This window comes from Macrosteles quadrilineatus, unplaced genomic scaffold (genome assembly GCF_028750875.1).
Source record: "Macrosteles quadrilineatus isolate MER2022 unplaced genomic scaffold, UCM_ALF_1.0 Scaffold_5__1_contigs__length_97177068, whole genome shotgun sequence".
NCBI lineage: Eukaryota > Metazoa > Arthropoda > Insecta > Hemiptera > Cicadellidae > Macrosteles > Macrosteles quadrilineatus.
This window is the reverse complement of record NW_026542598.1, coordinates 83,631,698-83,656,019: the sequence shown is the minus strand read 5'-3', so window position 1 is coordinate 83,656,019 and position 24,322 is coordinate 83,631,698. Positions and strand designations below refer to the sequence as shown.

At 33.7% G+C, this 24,322-nt stretch overlaps 1 protein-coding gene across 1 annotated transcript; it reads left to right on the top strand.

The window, feature by feature from the left end:
• Positions 1-998: 998 nt before the first annotated feature.
• LOC128994691 (methionine aminopeptidase 2-like) lies at positions 999-23,237 on the top strand. Its single transcript, XM_054419414.1, has 9 exons — positions 999-1,276; positions 6,481-6,705; positions 7,695-7,831; positions 12,805-13,042; positions 14,693-14,787; positions 15,241-15,382; positions 17,410-17,584; positions 20,249-20,379; positions 22,612-23,237. Exons 1-9 carry the CDS (start codon positions 1,132-1,134, stop codon positions 22,731-22,733), a joined length of 1,410 nt encoding a protein of 469 aa, XP_054275389.1. The 5' UTR covers positions 999-1,131; the 3' UTR covers positions 22,734-23,237.
• Positions 23,238-24,322: the final 1,085 nt, after the last annotated feature.

The following is a 24,322-nucleotide window of genomic DNA, read 5'->3' as shown; positions in this document are numbered from 1 at the left end:
TAGCAAACATTTTCGTATCGATCTTTATACGGTATATTTACAACAACACAGAATTCAATTTTCAATTTTTACCGTTGGCTATGTTGTTCTATTTTAGTCTGCCGCAATCATAATCAACAAATCAACTGAGCAACAGATGTTGTTTATTTTTGTTCATTAATTTTCATCCAGCAGATTAGTGAAAACTTACTATCGATAGTCACACTATCGATAGTTTTCGATAGTTTTTTAAAAACTATCGATACTATCGATAGTACTATCGATAGTCACTCAAATGGAATTTTAATGCATATAATATTGTATATATCCTGCCTGCATGTTAAACAATGGTTTCTACCTAGTCGAAGATAAAGCTTTATCAGATTATTAATTTTAACAATTTATGAGTGACGCCCTGGTTATGTTTTTTTCCAAAATATTACAACATTTGTATAAAATAACAATAAGTTTTTTTAAGGGTTACAACAATAAAAAAAAGAAAAATTCTCTTACTATTTTCTTTTTACTATTCACTACAAAAATATTTTGTTACTCACATTGCATAAATAATATATATATATATATATTATGACAATCTAAAGCCATAGATCAAAGGAAAATACCGTATACCGGTGTCTCCTATGTATGCTAAAACCCATGAGGCAAATGTACCCATAAGTCCGGTAGTGAATTAGCAAATGCCCCCGCTTTCAAATGTTTGAGAAGGTAGCCTACTTGTCTACCAAGCTTTTCTGCAATGGATTTAAAAAAATTGTCTATAATATTAACTATAGGCATTGACTATATAACACTACCTTAGTAGTGTTATATAGTCAATGCTATAGGTATGCATTAACAGACAAACAATGAAATGTAAGAGTACCAGATAATGATTTCTTTACTTAATTTAACGTAAAAAAAACTATCGATAGTCTCATCGATAGTATAATACTATCGACCCACTATCGATATTTTCAAACTATCGATACTATCGATAGTACTATCGATAGTAAGTTTTCACTACAGCAGATCTTCCTTCTTTCCGGCGTGGAATTGTGGAAGTTGAAAATTCTGAGTGAAAGGTGAATTCGTATTAAATTGGTGCTTGACATAAATATTTTCATTGTTTACACTATTAAAACATAGAAACCAATGGCTGCCGTGCTCGATGAAGTTGGCAAGTCCGCCGAAAAGCTTGTAGATGACATTGCAAACGATGAAATTGACATTGAAGGAGAAGATGGTGCTTCAGAAGCTTCTAAGAAAAAGAAACGCAAAAAGAAGAAAAAGAAAGCAGGTAAATAGTTTGAAGCTTTCCTAGATTGTAATTTAATTACTTTACACTATACAAATAACATAGCATGAGGCTACATTTGGGCCATCTCAAGGAACCAGCCTAGGACCCTACCTACAATGGTCTAGGTTAGTCCACAGATCCTCCAATACCGAATTTCCTGGTTTTAAGGCTTTAGAGGGCCTAGGCCTACCATTCATTCACAATAACTTGCATTCAAAATTATGTTAAATGGTTTAAAATGGACACTTAATGTCCTTGACTCCTGGTTTTTAACAAGTGATTCATTCCATAAGGAAGCTGCCATCTCATCTGAGTACCTAACTTACAGTTCCACTGATAATTGTATTACCATTTTTATATCATTGGATGAAATATATTTACCTAGGCCTAGATATCTTATCGTAACTTACATTGTTTTTTACGTGATATCGATTAGGCTAACTTATATCACTCTGCCTTAACTTATCTCATGACTGTTTACCAAACCCTCTTTAACAGTCTTATAACATCAAGTTACTGCTTGGTCCTGCGGGGTCACTGTTCAGCTGTGCATCAGGTTCTACTAAGTTACTGCAAAAGATGGCACTTCAGGTGATTACCTTGTCGTCCGATTAATAAATTAATATTTCTTGGCTTTGATTAAGTTAAGTTAAGTCGATATCGACTTACGGTATACCTGGAAAAAGTATAGGCTAGTATCAGTATGGAAAACTGGAAAAGTCAGGGAATTTTATTTTCCAAATTTAACTTAGACTAGTACCAACCCTGGTATCACTCTAAACTTTCACGCTGTGCTAACTTACTTAAACGGCATTTGGTTTAACTCGCAGTGCTACTATAATAGTCGCGGTAGGTGGTTTAACCCTCCAAGTGTCCATAGTTTAGGCCTTAATGTCCACCTATTTTTGGCGCATTTGCAAGGTTTTATTAAAACGGATCTGAGAAGCTTAAAACAATGTTAATTCTAATGTTCTATATACCATTTTGTTTGGAAAATCATGGGCTTCAATATTATATATAAAACATAAGGAACATTAAAAAAAAAAAAAATTTTTAGGTAAAAAAAATATAATTTCGAAAATTTTCAAAAAAAAAAATAAGTTCGCGCTCAATGAAATTGTATAAATTATAGGCCTATAAATATTTGAAAATAGCCACTTTGTTCTAAATTTTATGAGGATTACAAATATATAATAATATAGGGAAGTATATTTGCTAATAAGTAAGTTATGGACAAAAAACTGATTTCAGTACATAGCGTTTAGCTAAGAATGCATAGCCTAACCATAGCTAGGAATCTGGCTGATAATTTACATCAATATCACTACCTACTTCTTCAGGATCATCAACCAGCACTTCAAAACCACTTAAATCTTCTTATAATGCACCACGTATATCACTACTTTTGATTTTTAACACTAAAACAATGATAAACGTAATAAAACACATCAGTCATCGGTCCGGGGGAACCTAGCTGTTTACAAATACACGCACGTCAGCTGTCTGCTACAATATATTCGGAACTAAAATGAATAGCGCTTAGAGACAGACCTCTGGAGAAAGCTTAGAATATTACGGAAAGAACGATACCTAACTCGATCCAGTTCAATCCGATTCAGTCAGTCATAGAGCCTTCGCCGTAAACGATGTCTGCGTGTCGAAAAATCGACAAGTAACACTACACAAAGTGTGCTGCTTGTCGAATTTTCGTCAAGTAACACTGGGAGGGCTAAAAGTCACGTTTTGCAAGGTTTTGATTAATTCCAAAAAATGGTTAAAAACGATCGTAGGCCTAAAATGGAATAATTTTTGCAGATGTTTTAAAAGATAAGATTCTGTCTTGAATTTTGTTACGTAGCCTATTGGGATCATTGTATAACTTAGGCTAAGTGAGCACTAAAATAAACAAAAATGTCTTTCAAAGTCAGTTGCACCATGTACGCATCACAAGATTTCCAAAATGTTTCAAAAAAATCACTTGTTGGTTTGTCCAAGACTAACAATCAATCTCCAGTGGCAGACTTACCTAGACGGCGCCGCCCCTAGGCCCGTTCGACTGGCCGCCCCTTTGTGTTTCGCTATAAAGGAAAGGAAGTCTCTCTCTCACGCTTTTCCTTTGACAGTGTGCAAAATGCTGCGTCACCACTCATGACGTTTTTCATTTTTCACTCATTATTATTATTTTCTCAATGCATATTTACAAAATTAAAATGACTAAAAAAGTAAAACAAACAAAAGCGGTTCCAAAAAAAGTAATTTTATCACGTAAATAAAATAAATAGGGCCTGTTATTAGGCCTAATACACTTTACATTTTAAATTAAATAAACATATAGGCCTATATTGTTCTGCCAAAACAAAAATAAATTATGACTGCTCTTAACACATCCACTGTATCATTACAAAAATGTAATAAATAAGCCTATTTAGGTATATCGTGATTTAATTATGAAGAGCCTACTTTAATCAACAATTAATAAAATGGGCGAAAGTTTGAGCCATGACTAAATTGTCTTATTTACTAACCAACATGTTCACATGCGGGTTAACAACAAAACTCACTATAGGCTACTGAAAGATTTTAAATTTAACATTCAAAACAGCTAAACAATAATTTTACTTATAATATAACTGCCACTAGAAAAATACAACACAGGTACTGGAAATGACACACTGACAGTGCTCGCTAGTCGCAGTCGTATGTCTGTCACTACACGTCGCGACATGAACGTGAGTCATCTTCACCGCTAAGGCTACGGCCACACAGTCATTTTTTCACGCACAAACATAGCGTAAAACACACGTATATGAGTAGCATTAAATCATGCGCCCGCCGCTGCGCCGCTCGTCACCCGCTGATGCGCCGCCCGCCACATACCGCGGCCGGGCACCCCACAACGGCAGGCGCCCCTAGGCACTACCCTAGTGTTCCTTATGGTAAATCCGCCACTGTCAATCTCTGTTGGCCAACAACTAACAAGTCGAGGTCTGGTGTGATTTTACTATACCGTATCTGTTTACATCGTGATTATAAGTTTGTAAATAATTTTCTGTTTGGAAATTATATATTGTGCCTTTTTGACTGAAATCTGACAGTACTTTTAGAAACCTGAGGCACTATTTTTAGCCAGTTTTTGTGAACATTATTGACTGTTCACCAACAACGAGTATCGCGGGTGTGACTGTGACCTCATCACTACGAATCATATTTAGCCCTATTAGTTTTAAATTTGTAGGCCTACATATTTAGCCTGTACATTAAACTGTTTCTTGTGCGTAGACTTACTAAATTGGAGGATTGGCACATTACTTCATTTAGCCTGTTTTTGAAACATTTCGTCATAGTGAACAAACAATTTGACCGCCACATGAAAAAGGCACAGCAACATTTCATGTAACTTAAAACACTGTAAAATATTTATTTATTTATATTTGCCTTTATAAGTATATATAGTATATTCATGTTGGAGAATAAATTTACTTTCATTTTATATAGTTGGTATTTGGGTATTAAATTGTTAAAGATTGTAAAAATCAGTGGCGGCTGGTTGTAATTTTAATCGTAACAAATTTGATCCTAGTTTTGCCTTTCATCATTGAGACTGTTTAACTCTAGCCCAATAATGAAGGATAGTTGAGAACAGTTTCAAACCTTTAAAAAAAGCTAGCTTCTGAATCTTCCCAGGATTAAACTGGCAAAGCTCCGATTGCTGGGTGAGTAATGTTTAGCTACTCAGCTTAGAGTGCAGTGTTGCTGTTGTTTATTTTGTGAAACTTCAATAACTTTTTTTTTGACGCCAGTGGCGTTTTTACAGAAAAGGCAATGTAGTAATTACACTGTACTAAAATAAAGCTTTTTAGGGGAAGCTGCCCAAACCCATAACTTATGTGTTGTGGATGTGCCCGGAATAGTATCCGTTTAATAACTTTAGATAAGTTTATTTTATAATTAAAACAACCAGTAATTTAGGCCATTGTTTCCCCCTTATCCGGTTTTATGGTGTAGCAATTAGGTAGTTCAAAACACATAAAATTTATTAACAGATAAAAGAGAAACATAGTTGGTAGGGCTATGAAAACCAGGTAATAATAGGCAGCATTCATTGAATCAGGTCACTGATTTTACAATAGGATAAGAAGTTTAATTGCAGTCAATTATACCAGCTATTGCAACATTGTTTTAGAGTTTCAAGTTACGTTAAATAGCATATTACAGATCATCAGTGATATGAGCAGTTTTGTTTTCTTTAATTGGGTATTTATAGGTTTTATTTTGATATCATTATTGTTATGGATTTTTCAATAGGCTATTTTAATTAGCCTGTATGTCTGGATATGTAATGTAGCAGTCTTCAGCTAAACGTTTAGTGATTAGCCTATAGTGCTATAGTGATAATACTTATTACCAACCACCTTACTTAATTGTTTCTAATTAGTCATCCAACTTTTATTTAAACAGATGGGACTGAATAAGCCTTGTATTTGGTATTTAATTTCACAAGGTTTTTAATTTATCAATAGGCCTACTAAACATTGCCTCGCTGGGTACATAAATTGATGTCAAACATTTTTTAAATAGGCCTACAACAAAAGTTTGGTTTAAAAATGTCACCACACCCCACATATATTTTTACCCACAGTATTTTAGGCCTATCCTAGATCCAAATTTTTGTCTAAAATTAATGTTGAAACTTTGATTCAAAATTTTTATTTAAGACAGCTGTAAAGGTATCCGTAACTTCAACGACAGTTCTCCATTTAAGTGAGGAAAGGTTGACAGGTGGTTTTTAAAAGACATTTTTACAAATTTGCTCTTAATTTGCACAGCTGTAATCTCTTCGCCATTACTGAACAGAGTCTTTAGGTTTTATCTTATCATAATTCCAGAAGCTTGCTTTTTGAAAAACACAAAATATTTCCCTAGGCTAAATGTCACAAATAATATATTAGTTTGTATCAATCCTGATAAAAAGTTTCTATAGATTTTTTTATTTCTGCTATCCTTTATTTATCAGAAGGATTGGATGTGCTGTTTCAACATGATAAAATTTATGTTATAATGTAAGACCTAAAGTCAGTTTATGAACAAATATAATCAAATGCATTGTTTTAATGCAGTCAAGCTGATAAAAAGTTACCTTTTGATTTGTCATGTTTTTTCGATTTTGAATCTTATTTCAGTCATCCAAGCAAGAAATGTTTTAGGTGCTGGTGAAGCTTCGGCCGATGTGCCTGGGGACGGAGGTGATACGGCGGAAACTTTAGCTGATGATGTTAGCAATCTAAAAGTTAATGGGAACAAGGAGACTGAAAATGCAGAAGACGGAGGCAATGCTGAGACCAAGAAGAAACCTAGAAAAAGGAATAGAGGAAAGGGAAATAAACAGACTGACCCACCGACTGTTCCAATAGCTCAACTTTTCCCTGAAGGTATGATCAGTAGCTATCAGATAGAAATATGTATTTTTAGCCAAAACTATTTTGTTACTAATAGCTTTATATTCTCATTAATTTCAAAATGGGTTGGTGGGGTGTTAGGTTTCTGGTAGTTAGTGTCTCAGACTTCAGCACGAGATTGTCCGGTTCAATTCATTTTCTTATTCAAAAACATTTGAGAGGTTCAAATCACTTTCCCCCTTAAGTGTTTAGTGAGATACTTTCATGCAAAACGTCACTGGATTAGACACTGAGAAACACTTTTATCAGAATGTTAACACTTAAATCAGTATTTGTTTGTGTTAAACACTTATTGGGAAAACTGAAATATGAAACTGACTTGGAAAAGGATATATTGTCACTTATTTATGATAATTATTTAAAGACAGTAAATAGATGAGTCTGAGTGGTGGTGCTGACTTCGGGCCCAAAGCAGCAATGTCGTGGGTTCGGATCCTGGTCACTGCCAAACTACTTTTTATTAGTATAGTTCACCCTTGCATTGTACAGGCTCTCCCCTTGCTTTGCTAGATGCGTTCCACGCACAGGCCCATATCCTATGCAAGGTTAAAAAAAACCGCCAACCTCTTAAAAAAATTAAAGAATTTTCACTGGTTTTAGATTTTGACTATTAGAACTGGCCATTAAATAACTTCTTGATCAGCATTGTAGGCCCTACGTGTTATTAAATTTACAGGAAGTAAATACTTAAAACGTTTACCGTCTTGTGAGTAACAGTATAAGTGTAAATATATGTTTTAAATCTTATAAGACGTTTCTTTACTTTCCGTAACTGGCCATTATCAAGCCCAATTTGAGAACTATACTTGTAGGCCATTAAGTTTGAAAACCACTCCACCGCTATTGCTTGTCTCCATTAAATGCTTCTCATGGAAGTTGTTTATAAAAGGTTATAACCATTGGAAAGCTAAACAACAATGTAAAAACTCATATACCTACATTGAGTGACGTGTTTATTTCAGGCAATTACCCAGTTGGACAGGAGATGGACTACAGAACAGCCAAGGATCGTTTCACCTCGGAAGAAGCTCGCACTCTCGATCGGCTTCATAATGATATCTACAATGAAGCCAGGCATGCTGCAGAGGCTCATAGGCAGGTAAGGAGAATCGGAGGATTGTATTTTCAGAAGGTATTTTTAGAACTATAATTAAAGAGCAGGACTTGTAACTAATAATCAAGTTTGCGTTGATAATTTCTTGCTAGATTGTATGTTTAATTCAGTCCTTAAGCATCTAGGTCTGCAGTAAAATATTAGGGGCACACAATGTTTTGATCTTACAAAACTGCTTCCAAGATCTACTTTAATCTCTCATTTCTCTTGGTTAATAAGATCCTCTCTAATCAAGATCTTATGGTTTCTACAATTTAAAATTTGTTTAAAAGGTATTTTAAATAATATTTTCTACAGCGATTCTGGTATAATTCATCAATTTTATTAGCGAATTTCCCTATAGGGAAGTAGCTATTACCCAGTGTTGGGAAGTAGCGCGCTACAAGTAGCGACGCTACAGTAGCGCGCTACTTTTTTTGTAGCGTTAGCTGTAGCTACGCTACTTTTAAGATTTTGTAGCTTTAGCTGTAGCTAGCTACATTTTTAAAGTAGTTGTAGCGGAATTTTAGCTACTTTTCTCGCTACATTAACATTTGTTTGAGATAGTGATTTTTATCATAACCTCAACCTTACGTGAAACAACCTCTTTCAAACTGAGGTTTTAAAAAAAATAGGCCTACTTTCTTGGCTTCAAACAGCTGGTTGCAGCCGTTTCATTCCCTATTACAACGTTGTGTGGACATAGAGGCCATTAAATGAGTGTTATCCACATTTTTGGCTCTCATTTCCTTGATTTACTACTCTATGATTACTGTCAGATAAAATAAAATCGCTAGATGCAGACGACGGTACCGGTGACAAGAGAAGCTATTGAATTGAATGCTTGCAAGTGATTGACAGGACAGGGGAATTAGTAATCAATTTAGTTTCTTTATTATATCGATAATGCTTCAACTTGGGGTTTAATGGTAAACCAACACACCTTGAAATAATGAGAAAGCTGGTCTATCAACCTTTGCTTCAGCTGTTGATTGTGGTTTATCATCACAAGCCCTTCCTTGGTTAGATTACGAAGATTTTTCAAAGGTTTACTAAATTAGCAAAGAGGAAATTACCTGATGAGATTTAAGATATGCCTAGACTACATGATAATTGTAATAAAAAAATCTCCATATAACATGAAACTTACATTGAAAAATAGCATAGTTTGCTCCTGCTAACAGCTCTTGTATAGGACTGAGGCTATGGTTTAAGACGAATACCAAGTTCAATTATTATGAATATATCTGTTTAGTCCTTGCAAGAACAAGCCTACTATAGCCAACTTGTTACATAGCCAAGTAGGCCTACATGTTATTTTTACTTTACAAATTTCATCATGTTTAAATTAAAAGCCGATTTCAGGATAAGTTGCTGAATACTGTTTTCTCTACCAACTAGGTTGAAGCACAATTTGCCCTATGCATAATGACAATAAAGGACGATTTCTTGACATTGAAAAGTGTTATTCGTAGAATAAGTAATTTATCACTTTAAAATCTATAGCAATGTTGTTTTTAACATTAAAAGTAAAGAAAGGCAATAAACTCCAATTTCAGTAGGCTAGGCTCTGTAACACAAAAAGTATTTTTAAATAATCTTTTTGCAGTTTTATTGGTCTTAATTGTTGATATAAAACATCTATAAATGAATCTATATTAAATTAATAAAATTAGCTTTTAAAATATAGTTTGGTTGTTTGTCCTTTGAGCTTAATGAAAATTACATTTTAAGATGCTTAAAAATAATGCAATATTTAAAAATAATTACTTAATATGATGGGACACCCAACTATTTGGTTCTGTTGTTGTAATGTTAGGTTTATAATGCCAACAAATTAAATACAATCTAGGAATAATTTGTTTTCCAAGTAATGTTAGATACAATACTGACATTTTTTTAAATGTTTGTTCAATAAAAATGTAGTTGCAATTAATTTTACATTTACCTAATGTGCGTGGAATAAAAATTAACGTCTTTGGAAAAGTAGCTAAAATTGTAGCTGTAGCTACATTTCATTGTAGTTGTAGTTGTAGCTAGCTACTTTTTCGGAACTGTAGCTGTAGCTGTAGCTAAGCTACTTTTTTGGAAATGTAGCAGTAGTTGTAGCTAGCTACATTTTAAAAGTAGCTTCCCCAACACTGCTATTACCGTAGGTCACATGGTAAGACCTAGGCCCAGGACCGATTTACTTTTTCATTTTGATGTCCCCAGAGGCCAAAAACACCATTCGTTCAAATTTATATATATATATGTGTCCATCCGCACGATAACTTGAGTAATTTTTGTCCGATTTTGATGAAATTTGGTTTAAAGGTGTAAGGCGGGATAAACTTGAATGAGTTCGCGAACCAGCATGATCGGACAATGGGAACGGGGTTTTACGGGGGGTTTTATGGGGTAAAAATTGGTTTTTCTCATTTTTGACCCCTAAAACACAAAATTTCCCAATTTATCTCTAGACCATATTAAAGAGCTTAAAAAAAAACAAATAATTTAGTATATCAAAGTGTTTTTGTACAGTTATCAGTAATGGAGAAAATTCAAAAAAATTGTAAATTAAAAATTCCCATGTTATTCTTATGGAGAGTAGGCTATTGAAAATGTTGTAGTTTGTTTGTTTATGGATATATTTTGTTAAAACTTGGAAAATTTATTTTTTTGTACTATGCTATTAATATTTTACTAAAACACAGTTTATTAGTTTTAGTTTCCTTGTGGCAGCAAACCTAGGTACTCGTTAAACCTAATGATATTTAAATAGATTTAATTGAAAATCATTCAGAGAAATGGAAATTCGCTTAGTTGGCAGGTTTGTTGCGGCGGGGGTATTTTTATTAATCATTCCTACAAGAGAATTCCAGAGAACAACATTAGTTTAAATTAAAAAAGTTGTGAAAGAACCCATTTCATATTTATTTTTCTTGTTAATAAAGTTTTTTGAAGATTTCTATTGATTTTCATCAATAGTCAAGTTAAAAAATTATAATTTAAGAATTTACTTTGATATCCAATAGGCCTACCTGTAGGCTAACTCACAGAAGAGTAGGGCCTACATTTCTGGTATAGGAAAACATTTCAAAAATACCCCCGCCGCAGCAAACCTGCCGTCTAAGCGAATTTCCATTTGGCTGAATTGATTTTCAATTGATCTATTTAAATAACATTAGGTTTAACGAGTACCTAGGTTTGCTGCTACGAGGAAACTAATAAAGTGTGTTTTTAGTAAAATATTGATAGCTTACTATAAAATAAATAAATTTGCCAAGTTTGATCAAAATATATCCATAAACAAGCAAACTACAACATTTTACAATATTCTCCATAAGAATAACATGGGAATTTTAAATTTACAATTTCTTTAGTTTTCTCCGTAACCAATAACCGCACAAAAACACTTTGATATACTGAATTGTTTGTTTTTTTAAGCTCTTTAAGAAGGTTTAGAGAAAAATTGGGACATTTTGTGTTTTGAGGGTCAAAAGTGAGAAAAACCAATTTTTACCCCATAAAACCTCCCATAAAACCCTGTTCCCATGGTCCGATCATGCTGGATCGCGAACTCATTCAAGTTTATCCCGCCTTACACCTTCAAACCAAATTTCATCAAAATCGGATAAAAATTACTCAAGTTATCGTGTTCACGGACACATATATATATATATATATAAATCTATATATATACTAGCTGACCCGGCGAACTTCGTATCGCCTAAGTTATAGGTTTCCCCTAAGACAGACCGATGGAAAGAAAGTACCGTTACGTTTAATTTTCAAGATGATCTCGTTCGCATCGCTCAATCACGTCCTGGTTGAAGTTCGTTCGCTATGCTCACTCACCTTTGGGTTGGAGCTCGCTCACTCACCTTTAGGTTGGAGCTCGTTCGCTGCGCTCACTTGCCTTCAGGTTAGCTCGTTTGCTACGCTCACTCGCCTCTCTCGTTCGCATCACTCAATCACGTCCTGGTTGAAGTTTGTTCGCTACGCTCACTCACCTTTGGGTTGGAGCTCGTTCGCTACGCTCACTCACCTTTAGGTTGGAGCTCGTTCGCTGCGCTCACTTGCCTTCAGGTTAGCTCGTTCGCTACGCTCACTCGCCTCCAGGTTGAAGTTCGTTCGCTACGCTCACTCACCTTTTGGTTGCAAATTAGCTGTTGTCATAAATGTAAAAGAAATAATAGTGCTGCACCCTGTTGGTAATCCTTGTAACTTTAATGCTATTGAACATCATAGAACAGAACCAACTTGTTTAATTGAAACAGCTGTTAAGATTCATTAATTCCATTTCTCATAAGGTTAACATGGGAAACTCCAGAGCCACTGGGGCGGAGCCCTTTTAAGAATTTCGAAACGGGAAATAGTTTACGTCCGATTCGCATACCTACAGAATTTACACACCAAATTTCATAACGATCGGTGAAGTCGTTCCGGAGGAGTTTATCTATATATATATATATATATATACATATATAAAAATTTGAACGAATGGTGTTTGTGGCCTCTGGGGACATCAAAATGAAAAAGTAAATCTGTCCCGGGCCTAAGTCTTACCATGAGACCTACGGTAATAGCTACTTCCCTATAGGGAAATTCGCTAATAGGTAATTTTATAATTAGATTGTATGTATTAGTTTTAGTTGGTGGTCAATGTATTAAAAAATAAAAGTAGCAAATTAAAATTGTTCAAGCAACCAATTTAATTTTTGTTTATGGCTTTTGACAGATTAACTAATCTTCTCCTATCTTGACAACATCAATTAAACAATTAAACCTGTATTTTATATGATAAGCTGGAATGAGTGAGTCTCTGAACTGGTGTGACAGATTGTTGTGTGTGATTCTACTTAGTCATTGTATTAAAAGTGTAAAATTAGGTCAGCTATTTATTGAGATTAATTTAGGCTACGTTGGACAAGAGGATTTGTCTGTTCTAACTTCATATTTTGGTTAATTGAGATATTTTACTTAATTGTTTACAGACCAGGAAGTACATACAGAGCTGGGTGAAACCGGGTATGACAATGATCGAGATATGTGAAGAACTTGAGAAGACTGCTCGTGCTCTGATTGGAGAGAATGGACTGAAGGCTGGCCTAGCGTTTCCTACGGGCTGCTCCCGCAACCACTGCGCAGCGCATTACACTCCCAACGCTGGAGACACAACGGTGCTGCTGTACGATGATGTTACCAAGTTTGACTTTGGAACTCATATCAATGGTAAATGCAGTTCTTATTCTTGCACTCTTGCTGTAGTAGGGATTTTTATATTATTAAAGAGTAAGCAGGTATATAAAGCCGGGTTTTCTCAGGCGTAGAGCAGCAATTTCAATAGCGGACTGTTCCTCTTCCGCGCCTGGGAAAACCCAGCTTTACCTTAGTCTTTGTCTATACCTTGACAAAGTACCCCAGGGCACAAAATAGGTAATGTATGTTTTTTGTGTGTATTATGACCTACCTGGTATTTTTTCTGCAGTACGTTAGAACGCCTCAAACATTCCCAACCAACCTAAAATTATTTACAGGGCTTTTAACAAGTTATTTTTTTAATTTTTTTTTTTATTTTTTTCGCTCTTGGTTACTTTTTGTTATTTTTTTTGGAACTTGGTTATTTTTTTATTTTTTTTTTAATTTTGGTTATTTTTTTTATTTTTTTGGGGATTTTGGTTATTTTTTAATTTTTTAGGGCAATTAGGTTTTTATTGGTCAATTTTGATGACGCTCGTAAAACTTTTAAAACTCATGAAATGCCCCCAATGAAGAGGGGTAGGATTAGTAACATAAACCAAAATGAACATAGATTTATACTCTTGTCTTTGTTCATTTGATTCTGTATATAAGACCTGTGACTTTATACATATTTGTATGTGTACATATTGTTATGCTATTTAAAATTAACAATTTGTTTAAATAATTAATACCTGTTTTATTTGGTTTATGATACTTGTCAACCTGAACTGAGGGGGAAATTTCCCGCTCAAATATCTCAAATTTTTTCCAAAAAAAGGATAAACCTAATAATTAAGAGCTATGTTTGACTTTGATGTTTTATTCAATATATATTTTTAATTTGACGTTAACATTTATCTAAGTAAAAAATGTTAGTATTAGGATATTAATTATATTTGTTTTTGTATTTTTTGTCTAAATAAATCTTTAAAAAGGAAAAAAATGGGAAAAAGTAAGGGGAGGATGGGAGGACTTTTTTCTATTTTTTCATTTTTTTATTATTATTGCCTTAGTAGATTATCACTTACTACCTAGTTCAAAATTATCCTGTCATTTTTATTGCCTACATATTTTTAATATCCCAATACAATGCCGGTTTTTGTAATTTTTAGCGACATTTTGAGTTTATTGAAGGTTATTTTTTGGTTATTTTTTTATAATTTTGGTTATTTTTTATTTATTTTTACCTCAAGAACTGTTACAAGCCCTGTATTTATCTACTTTCTGTAATAGATACGTTTTCTGTAAGAATATTATTTAATGTGAGGGTTAATGATTGTTGTTGCAAAAGCAGGCTAACCTGAATGAGTAAGAGTCCATCATGCATTACAAAAATTACTGCAACTCTACTGTTGGGGATAAAATATATGACATGGCACAAGAGCCTATATTTGAAGAATATTTGCCAAAATAATATTTGGCTTACCCTGCATGGGAACAAGTCTACTCTGACCCAAGAAACATACGTACAACTCTTAAAAATATTTACAAAAATTAGAATACCGTATTTCACTGATACAGACAGCATTTTAAACCAAGAAGTAGGCTATTAACTAAGTTGAGCAAAATCTCCTTTTTATCAGTTTAAAAAAAAATAAATGTCTGGTATTACAGGTTCAACCAATTATATCTTTGTTTAAGGTCGCATCATTGATTGTGCTTGGACCTGCACTTTCAACCCAAAGTATGACAAACTGATAGAAGCTGTTAGAGATGCTACCAATACTGGAATTAAGGTAATTTTTGTGTGGAAATTGGCTTTTAACGATTTAACAAATAAACTAGTGTGTGAAACAAACTAGTATATTTTATTATTATATGCTTATAATAATAGAGTCCAGCTATTCCAAACTAAGTGAATCGAACCCTGTTCTGATTAGCGGGACCTAAAAAGAATAAGCTGATTTCTTTAATAGTTCATGGTTTTGATGTGACGATGATGAAAGTATTTTTTTCCTTATATAAAGTATCTATTTTATATGAAACGTTTAATACCGTAACTGTTTCTTCAAAGTTGTGTGGCATGTTTTGTAAACAAATTGGGTTACTTTAATACATCATATTACCATCAGTTAGAAGTTATTTTCTCTTGACATTTTTCATGGTTAAGATGAATGCTTTCCTTTAAGTTAAATGTGACGATTGAGTTCTTCAAACCTTTTGCTCTCATACTAAAACGTGCTCTGCAGGTTGCTGGTATAGATGTTCAGCTATGTGAGATAGGAGCCGCCATTCAGGAAGTGATGGAGTCGTATGAGGTTGAAATTGATGGTAAAACTTACCAAGTCAAGTCAATCAGGAACTTAAATGGACACTCGGTTGCTCCTTATCGTAAGTATCCAAGGGAATACCCCCACTGCAGCAAGCCTGCAAACTAAGTGAATTTCAATTTACCTTATATGATTTTCACTAAGATATTACCGTAAATGTGTGATTGATTATCTTTTTAAATTAAATTAGTTTATATGAGGTTTGCCTACTACACAGAAGGTAATAAAGTGTGTTTTTAGTAATATGTCTGAAATAATTTTTTTTTATAAAATAAGCAAAATTCGATTAAAATAAGCCAAATACAACAGTTATTATTCCCCATAAGAATAACTTGGGAATTCTCCTTAACCATTTAGCATACAACAACACATATCATTATTTGTTTTTTATCCTCTACAAAATGGTTTGGAAAGAAATTGCTAGGTTTTATGTTTTGTTGGTCAAAAATGAGAACAACCCAATTATTCCCCGTGAATCCCGATCCCATAGTCCGACACACAACACTTACACACACTTACTACACTTCTTATACAGTCTAACCTTGATATAACGAACCTCGATACAACGAATTCCTTGATATAACGAATTTTTTTGAATCCCCTAGAACTCTCCATAAGACACAATGTATATTTTACCTCTACATAACAAACAAACCATAACAACGACCTTGATTTAACGAATTTTTCGTGATTTCGGTTAAAATAAGACACCTCAATATAGCGAATTTATCATTGTCAGAACCTCTATATTGCGAATTTCACCTCTGCATAACGAATTGTCTACGTCTTTCCCTCGATATAACAAATCCCCCACCCCATTATTGTTTTTGAAAAATCTGTTTCTTTATCAAATTAAATGGAAAGGTGACGTCATCGCTTGCGCTAACATTCGTCTGCTCCGTTTTACACATCTCTGTCTGTCTGCTGTCGCTGCGCGCGCTATGTTGCAACTGAGAACTAATTTCATTCACTGAGGACTGATGACGACGTAATGTTTAGTAAGCTGTGATTGGGCGATAAGTAACTATGGTGAATTGTACAATTTTTGGATGAAGAGAAACCTAAGAAAGAATATAAAACAAACCCAAAGAGAAAGAATAGCAACATCGTTATTATTTTTAACATTCCTTTTTCGAGTGTTTTTATTATCTTTAAGTTGGCTATGATTATACACTTTTATAATGTCTTATCTAATAATTTACTGTATTGTTTTCAATACGATTTGTTTCAACTAGCAACACCAATGCCATAGTTAATGATTATTATTGACATTCCTCTGTTGTGATTAATCAGTACCGGTACTGTACTGTAAGTAGCCTACCGGCCTATCACGAGCAGTAGCTTACAAAACTTTCTACTACTGTTTTGTTTTGTTCTTTACATGGTTTATGACTACGCAATACAGTGTTTGGCAAGGTTTTAGGAGGGTTAGAACAAGCTGTGATTTTAAACTTACAGTTTCTTAACCTGTACCAAGGTCAATGCCATTGTCATGATTGCGCAATATTCAATATCCCTCCCCTTTATTATGCCGGATAATTTAGGTTCTACTGTACAATGTAAACACTGTACTTTAAAGTATTGTAGCCTATGCTACTTTAATTGTGTTTTAATGATGTCTAATCCCGACCTATATTGACCGACGCTGGTTCTGAACCTCGACTTAGCGAAATTCCTGCAAACATAACCTCTATATAGCGAACCTCGTTTTAACGAAGTCCTTGATATAACGAATATTCAGTTCGGTCCCTTGAGATTCGTTATACTGAGGTTGGACTGTATCTTAACTCCTAACTCTGTTTCACCTTTTACTCTTATTAACCCGTACAAATCTTATTCCTTATTTAATTTCTGATATGTAATATGAATAGAGCAGAGCATTTCATATTATTTTTTAAGTTTTTAAAATCTAATCCTAGCAAACCCCTAATGTACAAAATGAAAGCAAGCCTGTTTTACAGTATTAGCTTTAATAAAATTAAGGAGGGTTACTCTCACACTTTTAACCAGCCTCCCTTCCATAGAAATTATCCTTTGAAAACAACTAATCTTTCGTGAGTGGTTTCATTCACTTAATACATGTTTCAGGCATCCACGCAGGCAAGACTGTTCCTATAGTAAAAGGTGGTGATGCTACGGTGATGGAGGAAAATGAGTTTTACGCCATAGAGACGTTCGGATCAACTGGTCGTGGTCAGGTCCATGATGATATGGAGGTGTCACACTATATGAAGAATTTTGACGCAGGCTTCATGCCTCTAAGGTACTAATTTTACGATATTTGTTGGTTATTCATCCATGTGATCTTTTATGGCTAAGCTGTTCTGATGTTCATTTAATAACTTCAATTCCAAGTTGTACTGTGCATTGAATTGAGTTGGTGTTTATAGAGTTTCTATGGGGGAAAAGGAGGTTAATATAACAAAGAATTGCACAAAGTAACTTACGGATAGCCACATAAAATGTGGCATAGACAGAGGCCAAAGAACGGATTTTGTGTAGCATTCAAAGAAAGCAATACCACTCATAGTAAAAAAAAAAATAGCTGACATTGTTCTAGTTGCTTCTGCGAAAGGAATAATACTCTACCTGCAGCAAACCTGTAGAGTAAGCAAATTTATATTTGTCAGATATGCTTCTAAGGCCCGATTTCACCAAATTCTCGCTAACGATGGTTTAGTTAAACTTCGGTTAAAACTAACCGATGATTTAAACCACAGTTAAGGAAATCTGGTTTCACCAACGAAAACGCGTCAAAACTAACGCTGGTTTTATAAACGAGAGTTTAGAGTAAAATCCAGGTGGCGGTGGCAGTGAACTGTCATGGGGCAACCGGGCTGTTACGGGAGCAAGTAAACATAACCTAGAAAATAAATTATTGTTTATGAGGTAGTGAAAACAAAACTGGAAACAGCAAGCCTACAGGAATACAATAGATTTTGAGCAAAATAACAACAGAAAGCAAGAATAAATATCAAAACAATTAACATAAGTAAATAAAGGCGAAGCAATGTTGATCAAACATATTCGAGGAACAAATTGGTTGTGTTTTGCAATCCAACTTTTTACAGGGATGTTCAATATTCTGTTTGTTAACTAACCAGTTTGGTACATTTGAAGTAGTGAAAAAAAACTGGAGTCAAAAGAATTACAAGAACGAGACACAATAAAGATAACACAAAAATAATTATTTTCTATAAAATACTAGCAGAATAATGACAATTTAGGTTTAGATTTTGCTTTACTTACGTCTGACCGAACGCAAAACAATTGTTTGAACGTTGGGTTAGGGTTACCCAAAGCCGGGAGAAGGAAAAGGGAGCCTATTTTTTCGAACAATGAAATAATAAATTTTATAATGTTGGTAGAAGAGCCGGGACACTCTTTTTAGTCGGGATTAAAGAGTACGGCTCTTGATCGCCAAACAGTTCAATGCGGTCGCTGATCACAGATATACGCCTTAACTAAAAACCTTGTGAGATAACCTAAGGCAATGCTATGTCACTATGTGGGATAGCCTAAACACAAACCACTACAGTGGTAATTCATTTCCTAAAGAAAAAGGCTAAACGTTTTGATAGTTCATATCTAATAATAAAATCAATTTCATCTTTGTTATTAAAATCATTAACCCTTTCTCTTATCCATCTAGTTCGGCGAAAAACATAGGCTACTCTTCATTGCCATCACTTACTTTCAAAAGCTAATTCGTACCGTATTCTCTTCTACCATTTCGCCTTTCCATATAAACTTTAAACTTAAAGCCAGCTGATATTTACTTAACGAAGGATTAAAGAAGTTAACCGGTCAAAATTGGGCAGTTAATTATCTAACGACGGTTTAGTCTAAACTAGCTCTAACGGCGGGTGGTGAAATCCGATTTCGTCAGTTAAGAGTTAACTGCAGTTAAAGCATGGTTTAACGGCGGTTTAAGTGTTTGGTGAAATCGGGCCTTAGTAAAATATATATTTAAAATTATCAGATTAAGTTAATTCTATAATAAAAAAAAAAAAATTTTAACTAGTACCTTTGACTATAATAGTCAATGCTAGTACATAGGTTTACCGCAGTAGTGACATTAGTAAAGTAAGTTTTTTTTTAATAAGGCTTGTATAAAATAAAAAAAAAAAAAATGCTAAATTTGATGAAAATATATCCATAAACAAGTAAACTACAAAAGTTTACCTATTCTATAAGGTTAATTTGGGAGTTTTTAATTTATGTATGTCTTTGTCTTTTGATTTCCTCCAGAACTATTGAGCATACAGCAACGCTTTGATATACTAAATTATTTGACTTTTTCAGTAACTACAACATAGTTTCGGATGAGTTGAAAATCGGATGACTGTTGCCCGAGTTATTGTGCTAAAGGACTATATGAATTCAAATAGATGGTGTTTTGGGCCTCTGGGGACTTAAAAAGTCCTTCAGTAATAGCTTATTCTCCATATGGGGAATTCAAATGCTAAAACATCTAATTTTTGAAAGGTTTTGGGAGAGGCTAAACGTATCAATACAATTTTATCATAGGCTTTCAAATTTTTTGGACTGCACACAAAAAATACTTGCATATTTTCCTCTTCTTTAACTATTCCATTCAACTATTTATTTATTATCCTAGTCAGGCTTAGTTATTCCTAATAATTGTTTTACGGTTTTAGGTTGAAATATTTAACCATTTCCTTATTTAACGTAAAAAGTGTACGGTTTGGAAAAGCTACCTATGTCTAATTTGTTTCCATACTTATTCAGAATAGAATGAGCACTTTAAGATATTCAAGTGCAATTTGGTTTACAACATCCTCCACATTAAGATAAAGTTTATTGAGGAATCTTATCTCGCACTGCTAACTAAAACTCCTTTTATTATTTTTTGTAAAAAGACAATGCAATTAGTTTGTTCCCAAACATCTATTTTATTTTTCAGGTTACAGTCTTCAAAATCCCTCTTAGGGACAATCAACAACAATTTTGGAACTCTGGCATTTTGCAAGCGCTGGCTGGATCGTGCAGGGGCTACTAAATATCAGATGGCTTTGAAAGACCTCTGTGACAAAGGTAAGAAGGAGGGCTTCCATTTAAAACTTGTGTTTAGTTTCGGCCTTCCTCAGTACTGAAAATAGTCATTGAGAAATTAAGGGTTGATGATAAGTTGCGTTTTGGTTAAATAATTTGAGCTCTCAAAAGTAGAGGGAGATCATTTTACACATAAGGACGAGTAAATATATTAGTCTTTAAGTACTACAATGTGTTAGTACTAAGTCAAATTAGTTTAATTTATATATTAATTTTTGTATTACAATATTTTAAAACCTTTAGTTTTAATAGGGTTTTGTATCCTAATGTTCTAAATTCAAGGTCTGAAATATAATAAACAAACCACAAAACTTGGATTGTTCAATTAGCAATGTTTACAATTTTCTTAACAAACAACAATGAAAAATTGGCTGTGGCTAATTTAATTCAAACAACAATCGCTATCCTAATCTGAATCGACTTAAACAGTTGGATGAATTGTTGGTTGAACTCATCTGAAACGGTTACTAGTATTGTTGCCAGTTTTACAATTTGGCTATATCCCGAAAACCAAGATTCTACTTATAAACGTGGAACCTTCTACAGTTTTAACTTGGATTAGGCCTAAGTATAAGAATAAAAATATTTTTTTCTCCCAGTAATACAAGTATTACAGTAATTAAATTACAAGATAATGCTCAATACAATACATGAAAAATAGTTATTTGTGTTTCTAGTGGGCAAAGTGGGACTTTGCTGCACACTAGAGCAATGTTTACTCGAGTGATGATCTCGGAATGATCTCGAGTGCAGCAAAGGCCTTTTGCCCTCGTGTTACACATTATATTTTTTGTACAGTCACTATAAAGCATATAAATAATTAGTCTTTCAAACACTATACAACACGTTTTTAGGTTCAGCTGGCAACACAAATAGGTGCTCTAGAGAAAGTAGTACCCGGTCCGTATCACTCCGCTATTTTTCCTCGGCAAGAAATGTGCTCCGCGACTTGAGAATATAGTTCCGTATGTTTTTGTAATTTAAAGTGGTTTCTGCGCCAAAAAAAAAGAAATGCTTTAAAGGTATTTTCTTGTTTATTAAGATCGTAGGAATGTTTTAAAAACGTTTAAAAGAAAAGTCCAGAAATACCGAAACTATAAACACGAAATGACAGGTTAAATCATAGTTATAATAGTCAATCAGCTGCTCATAGTATTATTATCTTTAAGTGTTGCCAACTTATTTCCAAGCGTACACGGATTACGTGCATAATAGAACCATGCTTTTTTGTGTTGTTTCGTTGGAATCCTGATGTGCGCCAAAGTATAAACCGTACGACAAAGTATAAATATGCAGCAATTAGCAGCTTTCTGTACTATAAACAGTACAAGGAAGCCAACTTTGTTGGGTGACTGTAGGAAAAATAAATTGATTTAATATTCTTTTAAACTACATGTCCCACGTGTCAGACTGACTAAGAGAAAAAAAAACACTGGCTTAATCACAATAATATGTACATAATAAAAAAAAACTAAAAATTTCCCAGAGAAATATAGGATATGACCTTAACAAAATTGCAATAAAACGTTTTATGGTTTTATTTTGTAGTATTGGATGTGCAAAGTGACTTACTAAATGTTGGCCAAAGTCAATCCACGGGAAAACCCCTAAAATTGTGATTTAGCGGCTTTTCCCAACATTGGATGAATTTTGAAAAGTTACCACATGCATTTTTATGAAAATTTTTTGAGAAATTTAGTTGGGACTACCGCCGATATTTAATTGGTGGTAATCTGATCCCGTTCTCAGTTGAAAAACCTAACTAACACATTACAACTAACCATACACAAATGCCCAACCTAAGTTGAAATACACTACAGAAAGTAGCAGTAAAAAAAATATGCACTGTATACTGTTGACTGCTACTCTCTGAAGTGTATTCCAACTTAGGTTGGACTTTTGTGTATTGTTATTTTGTAATGTGTTAGTTAAGTTTTTCACCCGATGACGGGATCAGATTTCAGATCCCGAAACATTGTGTATTGTTTTTACCATCGTGATGGAAAATGTCCGCAATAAACCTTAAAACAACATTAACTCACCATCACCAACAATGAACTTCAAACAAAGAATAGATTTTTAGGCTGACTTCAGTTTTTAAAAATGTATTTTTTGTTTTGTAGATATACTAGCCGACCCGTACGAAGCATTTTGATGTAAAATGTAGTACATGATTTAAGTCTTGGCAATGCTAACAGTTGGTTAATTTTCCAGGCATCGTTGAGTCATACCCCCCTCTCTGTGACATCAAGGGCTGTTACACTGCGCAGTTTGAACATACCATTGTCCTACGTCCCACTTGTAAAGAAGTGATCAGCCGCGGAGACGACTACTGAACTGCTCAATTATGTTTTGATACGTTTAATACCGCAAGAGGTTGTTTTTTTTTTCTTATCCTATTTCTTGTTTCAGTTTCGAATTTATTTGCACCTGCAAACAGTGTTTTTGGTTCCGAGTGTATCAGCGAAGAATGTTATGGATATGCTTGATATGAATTTTACAAATACATGTTGTGAGGGTCTTTTTAATAGTTGTGAATCGGTAAAAATTAAAGTTCACAAAATTAAACTCTCACAAAAGGGTTTGCTAATTCTAATGTTTTGTTGATTGGATTTTTGTTTCTTAATACACATTTGAATTGTTTTTATTTGCATGCTCCCTCTTTTATGGGGACAAGAAACAAATTTAAAAAAACTAAACATAATATTACCCACAGATGTAAAAGTACTGCAGGGCATTACATCAAGAAATTTCTCAAATAAGACCATGGGAATTCTCCAGTATACATAAGTTATATGTATATAAAAAAAGTTATTAAAGATTTGTTTTAATAATGCCGAGTTGTTTGTTATTTCATTTAATTTCCACCTCAGTCATGTGACTCATAATGTAATGAATCCAAAATGTTTGCCAAGAATAATCAGAAGCTGGTGAAGCATTCAAGCCAGTTTTATCAGTTAATAATTCATGTAACCAACCAAATTAATAATAAATAATCTTATATAAGCTACTAAAAAACTTTTGCAAAACTTATGACAGCTAGCCTGACTATACCACTGGACCGAATTACACACGGTTGGTAACAAATAAAAGATATTTCCCTGTAGATGTGCCAAATCCCTTTATAAATTAAAATAGGCTCAAAAATAAGCCCAAAAAATGAATTTAAAAATTTTTAAATAAGTCTCGTTTGTCAAACTACTTTTAGGCTTTTGTAAATTCATGAAGTTTGTAAAGTTACGAACATTAATCTCATACATACAACATTCAGAGTCCTTTCTCATTACAAGGTTTTGAAGCAGGCATTTTTATATTTTTCCTTTTTTTAATGATTTTACTATCGTTTTACTAGTATTAAAACTCCCCCTCCTAAGGAACAGTTTCTTGTAAAAGAGCAATTTTGTATCCCTCAATACTCAGAAAGAGGATTTCAGATTCATTCATTTTATGCTCAGATAAGGCATATCTGGCTTTAATATTCTTCCAAGTTAATTCTTAAGATATTTAATCGTGATGACAGATATTGTACGTTTTGGTGAAATATTTTAAGATAAAGGTTTTATGGTTGAATGTTATTTGGAGGCTGCAATTACTGTATAGAGATCTAAGAACCTGAGAAATTTTTTATTTTGAATTGGTTTAACAATTTTGTAGTTGTACTTTTTTTAATACTAGTGTCCCTGTTGCTCTAATTCGAGCAATTTCTAAGTATTGGAGGCGTTATTTTAAAAGGAATAACGTGCATAATTTCTGATGACTTTAAAGGATTCGATCCAAAGATTATGGAAAAATTCAAGATGTACATAACAGAATATATCAATTTATCCAGGCTCTCTCGCTTTTTGCCATTGTAATATTTACGCCAACCCGAATACAAATACAGTAGTAAATATTTCATTTCAACCAAGTCAGTAAATGTTTGTAG

Bases quoted from the DNA above. Each gene is read 5' to 3' on its own strand.
- LOC128994691 (XM_054419414.1), top strand. From the start codon at position 1,132: ATGGCTGCCGTGCTCGATGAAGTTGGCAAGTCCGCCGAAAAGCTTGTA. The intron at 13,043-14,692 runs GTAAATGCAGTT...TCTTTGTTTAAG, and splicing joins CTTTGGAACTCATATCAATG to GTCGCATCATTGATTGTGCT. The intron at 14,788-15,240 runs GTAATTTTTGTG...CGTGCTCTGCAG, and splicing joins CTACCAATACTGGAATTAAG to GTTGCTGGTATAGATGTTCA.